The sequence below is a fragment of the Alexandromys fortis genome, unplaced genomic scaffold (assembly GCF_014885135.2).
Source record: "Alexandromys fortis isolate MF-2015 unplaced genomic scaffold, M_Fortis_MF-2015_v1.1 scaffold_224, whole genome shotgun sequence".
NCBI lineage: Eukaryota > Metazoa > Chordata > Mammalia > Rodentia > Cricetidae > Alexandromys > Alexandromys fortis.
Genome location: NW_026068104.1, coordinates 258,438 through 272,663, shown reverse-complemented (window position 1 = coordinate 272,663; position 14,226 = coordinate 258,438). Strand labels below are relative to the sequence as shown.

At 47.1% G+C, this 14,226-nt stretch overlaps 1 protein-coding gene across 2 annotated transcripts in view; it reads right to left on the bottom strand.

Annotated features, from left to right (window-relative positions):
- Positions 1-259: 259 nt before the first annotated feature.
- Elf4 (E74 like ETS transcription factor 4) overlaps positions 260-14,226 on the bottom strand; it is a 38,800-nt gene continuing 24,833 nt past the window's right edge. For both annotated transcript variants that reach the window (XM_050123982.1, XM_050123981.1), the window contains exons 2-9: positions 10,136-10,412; positions 7,032-7,203; positions 6,607-6,699; positions 5,004-5,195; positions 4,126-4,209; positions 3,848-4,040; positions 2,894-3,271; positions 260-1,751 (exon numbers count right to left, since the gene is read on the bottom strand). In XM_050123982.1, the coding sequence (XP_049979939.1) occupies positions 944-1,751; positions 2,894-3,271; positions 3,848-4,040; positions 4,126-4,209; positions 5,004-5,195; positions 6,607-6,699; positions 7,032-7,203; positions 10,136-10,207 (1,992 nt within the window). In that variant the 5' untranslated portion in view covers positions 10,208-10,412 and the 3' untranslated portion in view covers positions 260-943. The remainder of the gene's footprint in view (positions 1,752-2,893; positions 3,272-3,847; positions 4,041-4,125; positions 4,210-5,003; positions 5,196-6,606; positions 6,700-7,031; positions 7,204-10,135; positions 10,413-14,226) is intronic.

Sequence of the window (14,226 nt, the reverse complement as noted above, 5' to 3'; positions counted from 1 at the left end):
CATATGTGGCCTCTTGTCCCTTAGCAATGTCCTCTCGGCATATGCGCCCATTGAAGCTCTCCTACCTAGACCTGTTCCATCTCCATGACATCTATCCAGACTGGGGACATTCAGCTGGTACTTTCTAGTCTCAGAATGGCATTGTGGCTATGAGAGAGAGAGAGAGAGAGAGAGAGAGAGAGAGAGAGAGAGAGAGAGAGAGAGAGAGAGAGAGAGAGAGAGAGAGAGAGAGAGAGAGAGAGAGAGAGAGAGNAGAGACAGAGAGAGAGAGACAGAGAGAGAGACAGAGAGAGAGACAGAGAGAGACAGAGAGAGAGAGAGGAGATAGATAGATGATAGATAGATAGATGATAGATAGATAGATAGATAGATAGATAGATAGATAGATAGATGATAGCACTTTCTCTTAAAACTGCCTCATGTCTGTGGCTGACCTAGGAATGGACGGACGGATACACACACACACACACACTTGAAGAAAAGACCTGACATCTACATCCTATCCTCCTCAAAGAAATGAAGGCACAGACCTACAAGTGCACACAAATACACACGAAGATATTCACATATGGGATGGTAAGTTCCCTGTGTAGGGACTATAGATAACAAAGTATAACCAGGCTTGACTCTTCTCATGTGGCCTCTGACCAGCTCTGGCCACAAGGTGTTTCCTGGCTTGGGGCCTTCCCTACATCAGCAAGTTATCCCATTATCCTTCCAAGAGCATAACAACTCCCCAGTGCTCTTGAAGGCCATGGCCCGATGTCAAGGGATGCTTGAGCTGGGCATAGTTGGATCATGGTGATGTCAAGACAGGCCTGGAGGACCAGGTATCAAATGTATCACACCCCACTAGATGTAAGGGCAGGTATTCTACCTACTTAAGTCCACATGAAAATGCTTCACAAATTTGCCTGGTAGGTCATATTTGTGATCCCTTTCTTTATATGTCATGAGGAGACTCCATCTTAATAAGGGAAGTGGGATTGAATGGGGAGAAAGGGGCGGGGGTTGGAGATGTGGTCAGCAGGCTCCCAGATGCGGTCACACTAGGCTCAGCTACAAGCATGGACCCTGAGCCTGATGAGAGCTCAAGTTCAGCCACTGGGGTTAGCCCAACAGTGGGGCGGCTGGGGGGAGATAAAGTCTGGTTCCCCACAAGGCTCAGGTTATGGGAACCCCTTGAAAGCACCGGACTCTGAAGTGGCTGAAGATGAGCCTGATCTCTCAGGAGCTCTCTCAGGGTCTCTTCAGGAACCAACAGCCCCTCCACGGGAGGCCCAGTCACCACACCCTGCACATATGAGGGGGACCTCAAGGGCCCCTCCTTTACCCCAGGCACTGATGTGCCACCAGAAGTCCTGATAAAGGCAGCAATGACAGTCCCAGGGGGCTGAGAGCTAGGCCCTGCTGAGCCAGCACCTATGACCTGGGATGGTACTGGGTTGCTTGGATGGTTAGCCCCAGCCAAAAGTTGAGGGAGGCCACTGAGGATCAATGGAGCCCCTTGGGTTGCCACCTGGTTCTCTTGGAAACTGGTGTTCAGGGGGAAGGAGGCCTGCAAAGTGAAGGTGTCCTTGAATGTTGACACCTGTGGAACACTCTGGAGAACGAGTTGAGTGGGAGCAGTAGTACTGGCAGGAGGCCCATTGGTCAGCACCGTAGTCAGTGGGATGGTCTGCAGAGTGACAGTGGAGCCCGGTCCCACAGGGGTTACTCCTAGGTGGATGTTACTGGGCACTGAAGTAGTACTGAGAAGAAACAGAAAACAAAGCTGGTTAAGGCAGGAAGCACTCTAGCTGGCTAAGAATGAGGGCACAAGAGGAATGGAGTTGTACATCAGTTGTGCCTCTATTACTCTAGCTAATATTTGTTAATTTGTATAGGTCAGGCATTATTCTAGAAGACTGATACTATTCAAACTTCAAAACCACCCATGAACTGAATAAGCATCATATAATATAATATAATATAATATAATATAATATAATATAATATGCATCAGTTTGAAGAAACTGAGGCACACAGTCCACAGCCCACAGAACTAGTAAAGACTGGAGCAGGGACTTTGCATGCAAGCCTTATGAAACTTAAAGTGCATGTTCCTCTACATTCTATTCAACTGCTTCTCCTCCTCTGAAAAGTGTCCCCATGGCCCAAACCATGGGGTATAGACATAACCAAAAATCCAATCTTTTCAGAGAGAACTGTAGGCCCTTTAGCATCAAAGAAAGTGAGTGCTTTCCAAGAGGTATGGAAGGCAGTTTTATGTCTGCAACGTACATACTCCGTTGTGAAGTAGAAGAGACTTAATGGCATGGGTCCAGATGTAGAAGCCCCAGATGGCTCCTGAGGACACACTCTGAAGTCACAAGACCAGTCATATCTTGTAGCAAAAGCCCCTCCCCCAAGTGAAGTGTTTGCTTTGGATTACTCTGCTATGTGACCCCAGGCAAGTCACCTCTCTCCCTTCCTCCCTCACTTCCTCCCTCTCTCTCTCTCAAGATTTATTTTTAACTGCATTTTTTAAGATTAAAAATAACTTTGCTAATTTTTATTTGCGTGTGTGTGTGTATACCATACCCAGTGAGACCAGAAGAGGGTGCTAGCTCCTCTGGACTGGTTACAGGCGGTTATGAGCTACCCAATTTATGTGTGGGAACCAAACCTGGGTCCTCTGCAAGAGCAGTTCACACTCTTAACCATTGAACCCTCTCTCAGCCCCATCATTCCCCTCCTGACCAGTAAGTGCCCTGCTTGCTTCTCAGGGAGTTCTGTGAAGATCCTGCAAAAACTGGACACACAGCAGAGCTTCCCAGGAAGGTGACAACTGACCCTCTACATCCAACATAAAGGGACTAAAGAAAGACTCCAATTACTTTGGTGCCCTTACCTCACAGTTTTGGTAAGCTTGGCCTGGCTCTGTAGTGGAGAGACAAGCATGGTGGAGGTAGTGGGGACCTCCTCATCCACAGACAGTCCTAACTCCAGACTTGCAGATGGCTGGAGACCAGTATGTTGAACCTTTGGCTTCTCCCAGGAAGTGCTATCCTTGTCCTGGGGGGAGGTTCTGGTTAAGACCCTGGAACTGGCTCTCCGGATGGTGCTGGTAGAGGGTGTGGAAGAAGTAGAAGCCTGGGGAGGGGCTTCAGGTGTCTCAGTGCTCTCCTCCTCATCTTCAATCACCACCAAGTCTTTAGGCATCTCCTTAAACTGGTATACCAGCCTCTGCCCTTCTACTTTGGCCAGGATTCCTCTTTGGTAGTAATATCTGGAAGGCCAAAGAGTGGATTGGTGAGCTTACCAGAGTTGAATAAGGAGGAGGCCCTGTCTCTACATCTGTCCATGCTAGTCTCTAGAGCAGGACAAGCATGGGATTCAGGCAGGCTGGGGAGGAGCAGTCCAAGAGTGGGGTGGGGAGGAATCTTGTACACAAAGACCTTTGCATGACATTTTACAAATTTTTCCAGTCTAACACATGTACAAAAAGGGGTCTTGAGTGCCAACCCCAATACTGTTTTGGGGCTGAGGACAGTGAGTGAAGAGGGGGAAGGAGCAAAGGGATGGGTGATAGAAGTTCGACAGCTCCCTGGCCTGACAACCCATCTGGGACAACTCAAGGCCATCTCTGGCTTCCACAATGTGAGGAGATTGGGTGTGTGTGGAGCTAAATACCATTTTCAATACAGAGATACAAGGATTCCTGAAGAAGAAGAAAAAGGGAACGTTAGATCCACATCCTAGAGGGGACTGGGCAGGCCTTTCTTCAAATGGAAGAGCCTCCTTGGGCATAGGAAGATCTTGGTAATCCCTCAGGGCATGAATTCTATGTTTCTACAACTCCTACCTTAGAGCCCGCCCCATGGTCTCATAGTTCATGTCAGGCTTGTTTTTCTGCTTGCCCCACAGCTTGGACACAGCCTTGGAATCCACCAACTTGAAGATGCCTTTCTCTCGCTGGGTCCACTTGATGTACTTAGGGCAGGTGTTTCTGTCTTGTAGAAGGGCCAGAAGGAACTCCCACAGATAAATGGTACTGCCTGCAGAGGGGTAGACAGTTAGGGGCAGCTCAGGACTCTGAAATTAAAGGGCAGCCTGCTCACCTCACCTGAGCCCCAGCCATACCTTTGCCATCCTTGGATTTCTTCCGTATGGGAATGCTGGGATCAGTGACAGGTGAGGTACTTCGGTTGTTCTTTGTCTTTCGGCCTGTGAGAAGAAAGTGGGTAAGCAGAAAGCTGAGTTCAAAGTTAGCTGGGCAAGCTGGCTATGACAGGACCAACCACCACTGGCAAGCCAGGTCACTAAGGCAGGAGGTCCAACCCTTCCCCACAGCCACAGGGAACAGGCATCTGCACCATCCATTTCAGTCTCTAAAGGGAACCCCACATCAAGGCTACCACATAGGAAGATACAAGGTTTGCAAAAGTACCTTTAGAAAAAAACCAGGGCAGACATTCCTGACCTAACTTTTCGAATGGAAGACAGCCTACAGGTGTTTTTGTGGTGCAGGCCAGTGTGTAGTACAGAAAGATGAATAGGCGTACTGATGCAATATCAAGCAGCCATCCCCCAAGTAAATCAATAACACAGGGGCTTGGGAAAGCCCAAAGTCCTTGCATAGATGGCCTGTTTCATAAGTGCAATAGAAGCTAGATAAGCATACAGCATGACTCATTTTTATAAGTGAAGGTCCCTGAAGTCCAGGAACTAGCCCAGAGGCTAGACCTGGTGTCCCAACACCCAACCTAGGATCCAATCAACTGAAACTACTGGCATTGCTTAGAGGAGTTTATGAACGTGCTAAACAGATAGGAGCTGCAGGAGAAAGGCCAGGCTTTGGGATGAAAACCTAGTGAATCCAAGACTTACAAAACAGTGACCTTTAGTTCATCCCTGCTGGACCAAAGTCTTAAGGCATCTGTGAGCCCCAAGCCACTAAGTCCTTGGGCTTCCCAGTCCCCCAACACTTCCTCCAGCAAAGAAGACTCCCAAAGCCTTACTTCTTTTCCTTGACTTCCCGATCTTCTTAGGACTTTCCTCTCTGGAGACCCTCTCCTCCAGAGACTGTTCCTTCTGGTCACCAGTATCGCTTGTCTTCTTCGGGTCTTCAGGTTCAGTGGCAGAAAACAGGAAGTTGGGCAGACTGATGGCCTGTACAGAGTCTGAGTCTGGAAGTATTTCAGGTGTGCTGACTGCAAGAAGAAAGGGTCATGGTGAGCAAAGCCGAGGGCAAAGATAGCCCCCCCCCCCACTTATCTCTAGTGCTGTGGCTCCAGAGCAAAGTGGTCAGCATGGGGGATGGTGGGGATGCCATTCTCTGTAGCCCCAGACATAGGATACACCTAAAGCTATCTTGGGGGTCTTGCCCAATGAAATGGGGAAACATTTGCAGAGCTGTAGACATTGATCGACCCCAATCACAATGGCTACAATTACTGCTGACTGCCAGTAGTGGGGAAGGTCTAGGTTGCATTCAGATAAAGGATTTGAATGTCCACTCAACGACAACTCAAAAGGACTTCAGAAATCATTAAGCCTAATTTCTCTGCTTTCCTGATACGGAAACTAAGAAATGGTAAGTCATGTGCCATGATCATTATTTGTTGAGTCCTGGCTCAATATTAGTGAGAGGCAAGGGAAGAAATTTCTTTTAGCCTCAGAGATTTTTTTGTCTTCAATTATGTCATAGTACCCACCTTGGGCAAGGACAATCGAGTGGGGGGGGCACTCTTTTGAAGCATTAGAGTACCTTCTGGAGAAGGAGCTGAGAGGTGCCACCTGGGAGGTTTTCTAAGGATCTATGGGCCATGGAAGACCAATAGGCATCTGTGGCCTCTTAGAATTTGGCCTTCAAGAACAGGCAACAAGCCGGGCGGTGGTGGCGCACGCCTTTAATCCCAGCACTCGGGAGGCAGAGGCAGGCGGATCTCTGTGAGTTCGAGACCAGCCTGGTCTACAAGAGCTAGTTCCAGGACAGGCTCCAAAAAAACCACAGAGAAACCCTGTCTCGGGGGAAAAAAAAAAAAAAAAACAGGCAACAAGGGCTGTGAGAGGGTTTGATAGGTAAGGTACTTGCTGCCAAGTCTTATGACCTGAGTTCGATCCCCAGGACCAACACAATGAGAGGAGAGAATCAACTCCTAAAAGTTGTCTTCTGACCTCCACATACGATATGGCATATGCACACACACACACACAAAGTATAATTTAAATTTTAATAAAAATATTTTAAAAGAACAGGTAATGGATTATTCATTAAGTTTTGTCAGATGTAAAGAACTCTAAAGATGGCCATGATAGCTGTTCAACAATGTGAAATCACTTACCACTGCTGAGTTGTACCCTTCAAGTTGACTAAGTTTTGTTGTATGTATATTTGCCAAAAAAATTGGTGAAATAACACCAACATTTTCCTGGCCATCTTTCCCTTGTCTCTAGTGCCTTTCTGACCCTCTCCTGTCAGTCCAGGCTGTAATCTCTTCCCATGTATATTGATAGATGCAAGTACCTAGACCTAATGGACATGTGTCTGAAAATCCAATGTATGTATGCGAAGTGGAATATTTTGTCTCCTTGAATTTAGGTACTCGAGTTCAAACTTACAGATCTGCTTCTCATCCAGGACTTCATTGGGAGATTCCACATTGAATAGGACTTCAGTAGATGACACATTTTGTGAGGTGGACTCATTGTCATCTGGTTCCAAGTTCCATGGGGTGGGGGTAGAAAGGATAGTTCTGTCAGGCTTCAGAACAGTTATAATGAGGGCCAACCCAAGAAGGGACTCTGTGGTACAGCTGGGCAGACACCAGAGTCTCTCCCACCCAATCCCCCTCCCCAACCTGGTTTCCATTCTTTGTGCCACCCCACCTGAGGAGTTTATAAATGGATTGAGATGTCTTCCCCGTCTTTTGTGGGAAGCCTTGCCTATTATGTGGGGTTACTAGCAGCCACAGTGGCCTGCTGTTCCCTAAACGCAGAAGTCCTCTCTCTACCATACACCTTCCCTGACCACAAAAAGAACAGACCTGCCAGCAAAATACCGCCTTCTAGGATCTGATCCTGTGTCATGCACAATGTCCTGTCCCTTATGATGCCATTGTGGACATCATCCAGATCCAGTCCCGAGTATAGATGCAGTAATTCAGGATAGGGGACCTGCTCCACAATCACAGCTGGGAACACTGAAGGATCTTCCAGCTATGGAGAAGAAAAAGATGTGGGTCAAGGCTCATCCATTTCTTCCAAGAAGCCCACCCTACCAGACATCAAGACCCACCTCATTAGGTGCTGTTTCTTTTAATTACGCTTTTTATTTTGTTCTTTTTAAAGGTGGGGTATTATCACGGCATTTGTGTGGTGGTGGTCAGAGATCAACTTTCTGGAGTTGGTTCTTTTCTTCCATCATGTGGGTCATTAGGCTTTGCAGCAGGCACCTTTAATTGCTAAGCCATCTTGCCAGCCCCCTAGGTTATGCTTTAAGTGGGATGTTGATTAATAGAGATGACAGCTCTGTAGGACCTGCACTCAGCCAAGTATTTTTGTGTATGTTCAGTACAGGCCTTGTATATGCAAAACATGCATGCACTTTACCATCGATCCGTAGCCCCAACCTAGGCAAACATTTTTTTTTTTTGATTTGTTGGGTTAGTTAGTCCATGGTCTGAGGTTAGAGCTGAGTCTATGAGAAGAGTCACTAGTGGGGAGGGATTGATTGATAGCAAGGGTGAGGGGGCTCAATGCACGGCTACTTGGCAAGTACTCTAAAGCAACATGTGACTAGTGGTCCTATATTGCACTACACAAATATAGAACATTTCTAGCAATCCATAAATTTGGATTAGATTGCACTGATCCAGAGCCAGATTATCTGGATTTTAAACTGTCTGTTATTTCCTAGCACCATGACTCTAGGAAAGTTTCCTAATCTTTTTGTGTGTCAACGGCCTTATTTATAAAACCCATATTATTGATCCCATAGATAGTTTAGATAGATCAGTAAACATAATGTAGTCACAACAGGCCCTGACATTGAATAAGTTACATTAGGTAGCTTATACATTAGGAGCTTCTAGGACATGAATGTTTTGTTTCTTTAAAAATTTTCAGTGTTTTACCTACAGGTATCTAGGTGTACCATGTGAGTGTTTGGTACTCACAGAAGTCAGAAAAGAGTTGCTTGGAACTGAAGTTACAGCAGTTGTGACCTGCCAGATGTGGGTGCTGAGAACCTAACCTGGGTCTTCTGCAAGAGCAACAAGTGCTCTTAACTGCTGAACCACCTCTTCAGTCCCATGTATTGTTGCTTAACCTAAGTATATTCATTATCTATCTATCTATCTATCTATCTATCTATCTATCTATCTATCATCTATCTATCTATCTATCTATCTATCTATCTATGAGTTATGAGATCCTTTCTATTTATGACATCTATCTATCTATTTATGAGTTATGAGATCCTTTCTATTTCTGACATCTATCTATCTATCTATCTATCTATCTATCTATCTATCTATCTATGAGTTATTAGATTCTTTCTATTTCTGACATTTAACTGTAAAGATTGTTTTCTGTTGAGTGAAAGGCAGATGAAAATGCAAAAGCATGGGGTGGAGACTGCCCCGTGGGGAAGCTAAGAAGCTGGTATTCTGAAGGGAAGATTTGCTTTCAGAGCTGGGGACACCTTAAGAGTTATATCTGAGAGCTGTGAAAAATGAGAGATGGGGGGATGATAGAGGGAAGGAGGGAGGCAGGAGGAATAGAAGGAAGCAGAGAGCGAGGAAGAAATGGAGAAAGGGAGAGAGAGAGTGATTAATTTTTTGAGATCTCGTAGGTAGGTAAGAACAGTTATATGAGAGGATAGGAGTTACCTGGGCAAGGCAATAAAAATAGCAGATGTAGAGATAAGTGGGAGAAAATAGGGCAACTGAGGGAAGCCTTGGCTTTGAGTTTCTCTCAATTGGACCAGAGGCTGTCCAATGCTGAGGAAAGGCTGTCCAGCACTGAGGGTAGAGGGGTGCTTGGAGTACAAAGAATAGGAATAGCTGTTGGCAGAGCTGGAAAGAAAGGAATGATGAAAAGTTGCACTAAGAATCCAGGTAAAGTTTAACTTTTCTTCCCTTCTTGTTTGATGCCTTCCACGAGACTGCATACCCCAGAACAGACAACAAAGCTGAATTATTTTGTTCAAGACCCAGCAGGTCAGAAAGTACAATGTGCTTAAAGCTCACTAGAGGGCAGTCTTTGGTTAGCCCAGTAAGAGTTTCCTACCCTCCCATAGACAGAGAGCATGGGACTCCCTCAGAGCTTTGGAAATATTCAGCTAGATCTCTTGGATAAGATTGGGGATTCAGCAGCTAGATAGGGCAGGGGAAAGACTTTGACAGGTGACATTGTGTCCCAACTGAGATTAAAACCCAGCATTTTTTCTTTCGATTCTCCCTTTCTTTTTTCCTTGTGAAAGAGCTGAGTAAGTATAATATCTGGCAACACAGAAAGTGCATCCTCTTGGCTCCAGTGCACAAGGGATAAAGCAATGGGAACCAGAATACCAGGATTCTATCCTATTTTCCATCTTCCTCCTGCCCAAAGAGCCCATCTCTGTCATATCCTAAATCCTCAGTCTGAGAAGACATTTATGGGTGAGTCCGCCAACTTGTCTAGAACTATGCATCTGAAGATGTTATGGTGTAAGTCCAGCTGGCAGTGTCCTCTTTGCCATGTATTTGTCCCAGCAGTTTTCTTACTGTGACATTGGGGCTGAAGGAAAGTAGCAGACACCCTACATGATGTTCAGTAGTATGTAAGTGTCCACTTAGTGCCATTCACCAGCTGACTCACAGCTCAGCCAGTTGGCCTAATAATTACTTGGCCAGCATAGTGACTGCCCCTGCTATAATGGCATGTAGTCAATGAGCTTCCTGAGTGACCATTCAGTGACACCTAGGAGTAGCTGGTGCACAGGCTGGCTGGCAGACGGACCCAGTGCTCTAACATAGCAGGTGCCTGATTGGTATTTGCTGACTAGTTAGCTATCAATCTCCCTGGACTCACAGGCTGGCTGTTTGTGTGTCTGTGTCCCCCTGGTTGCCCATATTGGCTGATTGTGTTTTATTACCAGAGGCCATACCTGGTGGATGTCATCCATCCCGTTGCTTGCAAACTCAAATACCAAATCACTGGGCTGCAGGGCAATAGCCATACTGGCTTCTGCCAGAGCTGACAGTGACACTCCCCCGGCTCCCTGGAGCTGCGGTGGTTTCTTTATGAAGAGATGTTATTCAGGTACTTTAGGATAAATGTAGCGCCTTCTCTGAGCCTCCGTGGAGGATATCCAGAGTTGGAGTGGGTGTGGCCTAAGCCAGGCTCAAAACTGCATGCTGGGCTAAGCCAACCTCAAGAGCAACCTAAGAGAAGGGAGACACGGAGACAGTGAGTAAGACAACTTCCTTGAGCTCTGTGGCCAGATTAGCTGGTGACTGGGGAGGATCTGCTGTGCCTGGACAGACTTCCAGCAGAGCGACAGTAGAAACGACCTGGCCTGGCACAAGGCAGTAGCAGGAAAAACTCCATTAACTATCCTGGCTTGAGAAAGACTCATGTAGGTGTGGGTGTGAGAGAACCCAGGGAGCTCAAGGGCTCAGTTTACCTTAGAAGTGAGGACCAGCTGGCTCAAAGATGTCTGCAGAGGAGGAAATGTCTCATTTGGGGTAGGGAGAGGCTGGTAGGTCATATGCCTTGTACGCTCATTAGCAACCCTACCCCCACTGCCCACCACAGGGTCGTCTCTGTGCTGTGCTGCCTGTGGGTTTGCACTCTTGCCTTAGCTTTGCTTTCAGTTTCAAGACTGAACTGTCACCCTGGGAACTTGTGAGGAGAGCCCTGGCTGGGGGAGGGGCCAGCAGAACCTTCCTCATCCTCTATGGCTGGCCCAGCCCCCATATTCCAGGAAATCTCAGTCTGCTGAAGTCTCTCCCCAGTGCCTCTTAAGCTAGCAAGGCATTGCAGCTGCCTGTCGCTTCCCCTGCATCTACTCCTCCTTTGTTAGAGCCTCAGGGTGCTTCTAGCATGATCACACCCATGGCCAACTCCCAAAGACCTGATCTCCACAGACTCCCTCCGACAGCCTGCTCTGATCTTCCACCAGGAACACATTGGCCTTTGCACTTATCCAGGTACCAGGTCTTTTGCCCTTTGGGTTCTTTTCAGTGTGTGATGTGTTTGCAATGTGTGGATAACTACATGCAGGCTGATTCAACCACTGGAACCAGAACACAGGTTATCCACAAGAGCACACAACCCAACTCCTTACTCCTATGTTAGTAGTGCCAGGGCGGCAAAACCTTATCCTGGCTGGGAAATAAATGAGGAACAGATGGGGGAGCAAAAGGGGTGCCACAAGTGACCTCTCTGATGACCGCTAGCTCTCCTCCACAGGAGACACCCAAGCCTCTCCCACTTCCTTTCCGTTAGCCCACAGGGCTAGCCCCGCCCAGTCTCCGCCCCCACACCTTTCCACCTACTCCATCAAACAGCCTGGAGAAGTTGCTCAGTTCAGTTTTACCCATCAGAGTAGAGTTTCCTTTGGATGGAAGAGAGAACTCTCTGTGAGGTCCATCCCCAGTGGAACTGTGGGGATGGGAGAGTGGGGCTGGTGGTGACAATAGCCTTATTCTGGTTCCATAGTTCCATCTTGCCCCACTCAAACCTGTATATGACCCTATCCCTCAGTGACTGCAAGACCTTGCAGTACCATTTGTGTCTGGCTCCCCTAGTCTAAGTTCCCTCAAGAGCTGCATTCCAATGTTCCTGCCCTCCCACAGGCCAGTCTCTCTGCCCTTAGGAAACATTCTCATAATAATCAAATGGAGGCTATCACTTTCATCTAAGCCCACTTTGTTTCAGCATGAAACTTGTGCATCTCTGCTCCTGCCCCGGGACACTCACCAGGGCCCTTCCTTTCAGGTTTGTTTGTCTTCTTGTTTTCTCTTCCTAAACCAGCATTTCATTTTCAAAGTTTTGCTGGTGCTATTTGCATTTCCCTACCTTCCCTATTAGCTATTGACTTGTGCTTGGTTTATGGAATCAATGCAAGAAAAAAGGAGCAGTGGTAGGCGTGGTAGCTCATGCTCATAGCCCCAGTATTGGAGAGGCTGCGGTGGATAGATCACTGTGGTTTCAAGACCAGCATAGGTTATAAAAACCAGGTTTGGGAGACAGCCCAGTCTTTAAAGTACTTTGCATGAAAGCATGAACACCTGAATTCAATGAAAAAAAAAAAAAGCCAGGCACAATAAATAGAGCATGCTTATAATCCTAGGGCTCAGGCAATATGGCAGGCGGATTTCTGGGACCTGCAGGTAGCCTATTCTGTGAACTTTAGGGTAATGAGAGTTCTTCCTCTCAAACTAATACCAAGGAGGACAGACAATTCTGAGAGGCTGACCTCTGGGACTCCATAGGTATGATATACACACGTGTGGGTTAGCATAGTACATACCTGCACCCACATGAACACACTGCCCCTATACCCACACACACAAAACCAAAACAAGAAAAATAAATAAATAAATGTAAAAAAGAAAGGAACAAAAGAAAGAACCAATGAGTGAATGAATGGTACTGGCCTGCGAGCATCCACTGTATATTTTTGAAGCTGTATATTAGTAAATGTACACTGACTGCAGTTAAGGAGAAATGTACAAACTCAGAGGTTAAATTGATATTATTTTTTGCATTTCTAATTACAGAGGTGTCTGTCTGCTGTGAGTGTGCAAACAGACCACAGGTATATATGCATATTCGGGGTGTGTGCATGTGTGCCAAGTATGAGGACATATGCGTGAGAGCCTCTGTGTGTCAAAGGGCTGCTCTGGTCTGGCCAGCTTGCAAAGCCACAAACTCAGTCGTAGGTTCCTCCTCCTGCTCCTTCAGGGCAGGTAGTCTGAGCTGCCTGGGTGAGAATGACAAGCCCAAGCTAATGCTGTGGAGAAGATGGGGGAGGGCTGGGCAGGCCAGGCTTCTGCTGGTCAACAAGGATGTTTGACTGTGTGCTTCCCAGGGAAAAAGAGCCAACCCTAGCATAGGTATGGGACCTACGGGCCCTCGAGTGAGTGATTCCCAGTCGTAGGTCCACTCTGCTAAGGAAGTGTGGAGAAGGAAAGGGCTCCCAGAGCACTGTGTTGGATTGCAAGGAACCTTTAACCATCAACGTAGAAACCTGAAACAAGCTTGAAATGAGAATGGTAATTCCAGTAGCATTCTTTTATATACCTTCATGTTCAAGTATCTAAACTCCTATCTAGGGCTGGAAGATCTTAGAAAACCATCTCTGGTGATCTGGTTCTGCCTGAAGCTAAGGACTGTGTGTGGCTGTGGTGGTGATGGTGACGGGGACAAGGCTAAGAAACCAACCATGGAACTTTTCAGTCCAGAAATTTCCCCCTCCCCCTTCAAAAGTTTGAGGATTTGAAAGTGAGAGGTGGAGAAAGGCTCATTTGCATATTCACTCACTCCCCCCCCCCCAGTCCCTCAAAATAACCTCTCTCTCCCAGGAACTTGAAACCAAAGAAGCCACCACCCCAGAAGGCACACCCTATTAGAGGTAGGCGAGAAAGACATGAAGGTTCTTCTGTTCAGGGTCCTCTCACAGCCCTTTGGCTAGGCCACAGCTTCAGTGGCCTGTAATCCTCCTGGACACTGCTTTACTAGTGAGTGGAGGTCAGAAGACACAAATGGCTCCAGGCAAAGTCCATTCCCAAATCTATCTTACTGGAGTGGGAAATGATGCCTGGTTGATACACTGAAGTCTGATGTGCATTGCCAAGAGTGTGTACCACAAGAGGGAGCAAAAAGGCCAGGGCGCCTGTAAACACACACACCTTTGGCTCTGACGTTCCGACTGCACTTCAAAACCAAGGAGCATAGAAGTGGTTTAGGATGATGGTGCATCACCATAACTAGGCCCCCTTTAGAGGTACAGATACTTCCTTTCTGGGACTGTCACTGAAAACACATTAAGCCGCCTCCAGCGCCCACCCGTCTAGGCCTCCCCCACAAGGGGCAGCTTTGAGGTGAAAGCCACGTCCACGATCGCTACCAAGGGAGTTTAAATCTAGGTTTGATCAGCTCAGTCAATGGCTCTCAGAATTGCTGGTAACACCCATGGCATTTTCACACATGCCAAGAAACATGGGGGCCAGATGGTCAGCTGGGCCACAC